This window comes from Gekko japonicus, unplaced genomic scaffold (assembly GCF_001447785.1).
Source record: "Gekko japonicus isolate JY-2015 unplaced genomic scaffold, Gekko_japonicus_V1.1 scaffold3850, whole genome shotgun sequence".
Taxonomy (NCBI): domain Eukaryota; kingdom Metazoa; phylum Chordata; class Lepidosauria; order Squamata; family Gekkonidae; genus Gekko; species Gekko japonicus.
In genome coordinates, this window is record NW_015171619.1 from 84,720 (window position 1) to 89,665 (window position 4,946).

General features: G+C 50.8%; 1 protein-coding gene across 1 annotated transcript in view; it reads left to right on the forward strand.

The window, feature by feature from the left end:
- LOC107117768 (ryanodine receptor 1-like) overlaps positions 1-4,946 on the forward strand; it is a 114,834-nt gene that overhangs the window by 80,708 nt on the left and 29,180 nt on the right. The window contains exons 39-40 of the mRNA XM_015419931.1: positions 1,619-1,759; positions 4,531-4,605. Of these exons, the coding sequence (XP_015275417.1) occupies positions 1,619-1,759; positions 4,531-4,605 (216 nt within the window). The remainder of the gene's footprint in view (positions 1-1,618; positions 1,760-4,530; positions 4,606-4,946) is intronic.

Genomic DNA, 4,946 nt, shown 5'->3' on the forward strand with positions numbered 1-4,946 from the left:
GCATCCCTTGCCTCAGACCGAGAGTTCCTTCCTAAACCTTATGGCTAATAGCCACCGATGGACCTCTGCTCCAGATGTTTATCTAATTCCCTCTTGAAGCCGTCCATGCTTGTAGCCGCCGCTACCTCCTGTGGCAGTGGATTCCACGTGTTAACCACCCTTTGGGTGGAGAAGGACTCCCTTTTATCTGTTCTAACTTGACTGCTCAGCAATTTCATGGAGTGCCCACGAGTTCTTGTATTGTGAAAATGGAAGAAAAGTACCTCTTCCTCTACCTGCTCTGTCCCATGCATAATCTTATAAACCTCGATCATGTCACCCCTCAGCCGTCGTTTCTCCAAGCTAAAGAGCCCCAAGCGTCACGTCAGGGGTCACCAGCGTGGCATCCGTAGGCACCGTGCTGCCAGCCGTCACCTTTCCAGGAGCCCACCAAGTGTTTATAGAAAGTGGGCAGGGCCAGGTTGGCCTCTTCCCAGCAGGGCTTCTGATTGGCCACTGGAGATCCAGTCGGCTGTGCAGATTAAAATCACGTGTCGGCCCCGCTGCCACCACAGTGTTAGTTTTACTCCCTTGCTCGCTCCTTTTTCCCCAGCGTATCTTTTTCTAAATTACCCCTCTTCTCCTTTGCAGTTGGGTTCCTTCTGTGTTTCAGTTTAGTTTATCGTAATTAGCCATTCGCCGTTACAAAATTACGAAACACAAATTGTGAACGAGCTATAGGTTAGAGTCAGGATATGCAAAAATACCAGAGATCAGTAACAAAATATGACTAATTTAAGACGGTAGGCTAAATAATGCCCCTTTCCGATGCCACCGTGGAATGTATATTCGTTCCAACAAGGGCAAATAATGAAACTTTGTAAGAGACGTATGCGCCGAAGATGCGCAGTTAAAAAGTACCTGCAAAGATCTACTAGCAAATGGATTGGCACGGGCTGCAGATGGACTCGTTCGGTGTGATTGCACCTATTCCCTCCAGCCGTCTTCTTTGCAGCGTGCGCCAAAGGACGAAACCCTGGTGCGCCGCCATCACGTCTGATTGCATAACGGCGGATCAGAATGCAACGGCGCAAATAGCCATGCCTCCCCCCCCGCGTTTTCCGGCACATGTGTCTGGGGCCTCAGATAACAAAAATGATATTTTTTTCCTCAACTGGGTAAGCACTAAGACCAGATGAAATACCTGCTAAAAATTTAGCCCTCGGAATAGAATACAGTGGGCAAAAGAGAATATAGTGAGGTAAATCCTCAAGTTCGTGGGTACCACAAATACATAGACGATGGGCCAATGGAGTTTGATTGAATCGGCCCGCCAAAATTTGCTGGGTTTCTTCTGTGTGTGGCTTTGCCTCCCGTGGCGTCCATTTTTGTGGCTGGCGATGCCTCCCGTGGCAGCCATTTTGTGCTTGCGCCCACCACCCTGTGTCAGAATTCAGAAGGTGCCTCCAAATTGCTCAAGATGTTGGGGGAGGGGGCCCTGCTCCATGTGATTCTGAATTCCAGACTGGGCAAAATTCTCCCAGAATACACCTGGGGACCTAAGCCTTGGTTGTTGCCTTTAGTCCCCCCCTTTTCCATCCTGTGGGCATCGCTCAGCCATCCTGCTGTCTCCCTCTAGGATAAGGAGATTTATCGGTGGCCCATCAAGGAGTCCCTGAAGGCCATGATCGCGTGGGAGTGGACTGTCGAGAAAGCCCGCGAGGGCGAGGAAGAGAAGACAGAGAAGAAAAAGTCCCGCAAAATCTCACAGACAGCCCAGGTGTGTCCTCCTAGTCTGCCTGTAGAAAGAGAGCTAATGTTCTGGGTGGAGGCGAATCGGCAAACTACTCCTTACATAGAATGGTGCCCAGGAATGGACTCGCAAGCCCCCTTCCTTTGAGTCCCGTGCAGGCCCGTAGCCAGGATTTTGTGGCTTGTGGGGCAAATTTTCTTCTGGTGGAGTTGAGGTTCTCAGTGCAGAAAGAAAAGCCGTTTAGCCGATAGAAAGTGGTTAACGGGATAGATCTGTTATCAGGATACCAGGATAAATTGCAAGCATTCAACCACTTCAGATGACAGTTCTCAACCGCTGCAAGTTAATCGCTTCTGCCAGCCTAAGCAGCAATTCTGATAACAAGTCGGCAGGCGGGGGTGATGACTTCTATGGTCAAGAAAGCTCACACTTAGGCAGAAAAACTCTCTGAAAGGAGACCAGTTTCTTGACACAGAGTTAGAAGGGATCCTAGAGATCACCTACTCCAACCCCCTTGCTCAGTGCGGGAATTTAGTCAACTACAGCACCCCATTCTGCTTACAGGAGCACACACCTTTAAAAAAATGTTTTGGAATGATTGAAAAAAGCATTTCCAGGAGAAATTCTTGTGGGGCTGTGCCTTTAAGAAAGGGGGCAGAGCCCCTAAAAGCCCCTCCGGAGCTATGGGCCTGGTCCCAGGAGGTCAGAAGAACCCTACGGCTGCCCTGAGCCTCTGCTTGGTGATGCCAGGCCTTTCTCTTAGTCACAGGGGGGTTCCAAATGTCTCACTAGGTAGTAACCAATGTTCCCTCTAAGCTGAGTCAGCGTGAGCTAGCTCACAGTTTTTTTAGCCTCCGGCTCACACATGGTTGTCTTAGCTCAGGAAGGAGGGCTCCGGAGCAAACTAATTTTATACAGTAGCCAGATTGCTCACTCACAAGTTTAATGTCAGGAGCTCAAAAAGTAGAATTTTTGCTCACAAGGCTCCACAGCTTAGAGGGATCACGGGTCGTAACCACTGCCACCAGCAAATCTGAGAGTATGCACTGCTAGACCAGCCACCCCCCCCCCCAAATAGGGCCCAATAATAAGGGCTATTTTTGGGCAGGAACTCACCAAAAAAAGGCTCCCGAGTTGGCCACGCCCAGCAGGAACTCATTAGCATAATAGGCCACACCCAACAGCAGAAACTCATTAGGATTGGCTACATTAGGTGTGTGTGGCCAAACAGGCAAAGGAGTTCCTGCTCCAAAAAAAGCCCTGGGTTTTGACAACAAACAAGGTAAACAGAATAAGAAGCAAAAGGTGGGTGTGGCTGGATGACCACACTGCTGGTAACATGGGGGTGTAGCCTAATATGCTAATGACCTGTGCTGCCAGGGGTGTGGCCTAATATGCTAATGAGTTTCTGCTGTTGGGTGTGGCCAATTATGCTAATGCGTTCCTGCTGGACCTTTTCTACAAAAAAAGCCCTGCCAATAATACTTCCCTTGGCACCCACTGAGCTTTTCAGAAAGTGACGGGATTGTAAATCCGAGCATGTTACTGGCTGCCCTCTTTAAGACGGAAGGATTTCCCACCGAATGATGAGGAAGGCTTTCCTTACCCGAGAGTGTGGCTCGATTTCCCGTTCAAGATTTCCTTCTTCCCAGGAGGTGTGAAGGGGGGAGGATATTGGCTCCACCTCTAGAGGCAGCCATTTTGGGTCACCGCTCACCACCACCACCACCTGTCAAAAATCCCAGAGGTGCCCCCAGCCTCAAAAAGGTCGGGGACACCCGTGCTACACAGCCGTAGAAATGATGGATCTTGGGATTTGTACACCAGTTTGGTGTAGCGGTTAAGTGCGCGGACTCTAATCTGGGAGAACCGGGTTTGATTCCCCACTCCTCCACTTGCAGCCAGCTGGGTGACCTTGGGTCACTCACAAGTTCTCTCCGAGCTATTCTCTCAAAGTCATTTCTCGAGAGAGCTCTCTCAGCCCCGCCCACCTCACAGGGTGTCTGTTGTGGGGAGGGGGAGGGAAAGGAGTTTGTAAGCCGCTCTGAGACTCCTTCGGGTACTGAAGGGCAGGGTATAAATCCAATCTCTTCTTCTCCTACACATGCAGCTGCTGCTGTGACCTTGGGTCAGTCACAAGTTCTCTCAGAGCTGTTCTCTCAAGGGCCGTTCTCAAAAGAGCTCTCTCAGGCCCACCTACCTCACAGGGTGTCTGTTGTGGGGAGGAGAAGGGAAAGGAGTTTGTAAGCCGCTCTGAGACTCCTTCGGGTACTGAAGGGCAGGGTATAAATCCAATCTCTTCTTCTCTTCCTCCACATGCAGCTGCTGGTGTGACCTTGGGTCAGTCACAAGTTTTCTCAGAGCTTTTCTCTCAAGGGCAGTTCTCAAAAGAGCTCTCTCAGGCCCACCTACCTCACAGGGTGTCTGTTGTGGGGGAGGGGAAGGAACTTGTAAGCCGCTCTGAGACTCCTTCGGGTAGTGAAGGGAGGGGTATAAATCCAATCTCCTCCTCCTCCTCCTCCTCCTCCTCCTCCTTCTTCCTGAAATCTTCGCCCAGAGAGAGTTGCTTGTATGGTTAGTGGGGAGGGCAGGAAGGTCTGCAGCCAAGTATTCTTGTCTTTTCCCCACCTGTTTCTTAGTCCTGGGAGTTAAAAGCAGGGGCACCAGAACTCCTTGGTTCTGTTTACAGCTTTTGAGGCTAAGAAGTGTGGAACTCTTGGGGGGGGGAGCACGGAGTGGTTGCATGGGAGCCTGGTGGGTGTCAATGTTTTTTTTTTGTCCCTCTCTTCTCCACATAGGTCTATGACCCCAGCCATGGTTACAACCCCCAACCCATGGACCTCTCTGGCGCAACTCTTTCCAGGGAACTGCAGGTGAGTGAGACGTGGGGGGGGGGGTGTTTTGGAGTATCTTAAGGCAGTCGTTCTGCGAATTCTGCCATCAAAATGCATTCTGTAAATGCGGGGGCGGGGTGATTTGTTAACCCCCTCCCCCCGATCACTATTTCCCTTACTGTATTCATGTTTTGACGTGGTTGGCTCAGTCTAGTCTGATCTCATAAGAACCTCAGAAGAGCCCTGCTGGATCAGACCAGTGAGGGTCCCTCTAGTCCAGCCTCCTGTCTCACACAGGGGCCAACCAGTTCCTCTGGAGGACCAACCACAGGGCAGAGAGGCCGAGGCCTTCATAAGAGCGGGGGTCATTTCCTGCAGGA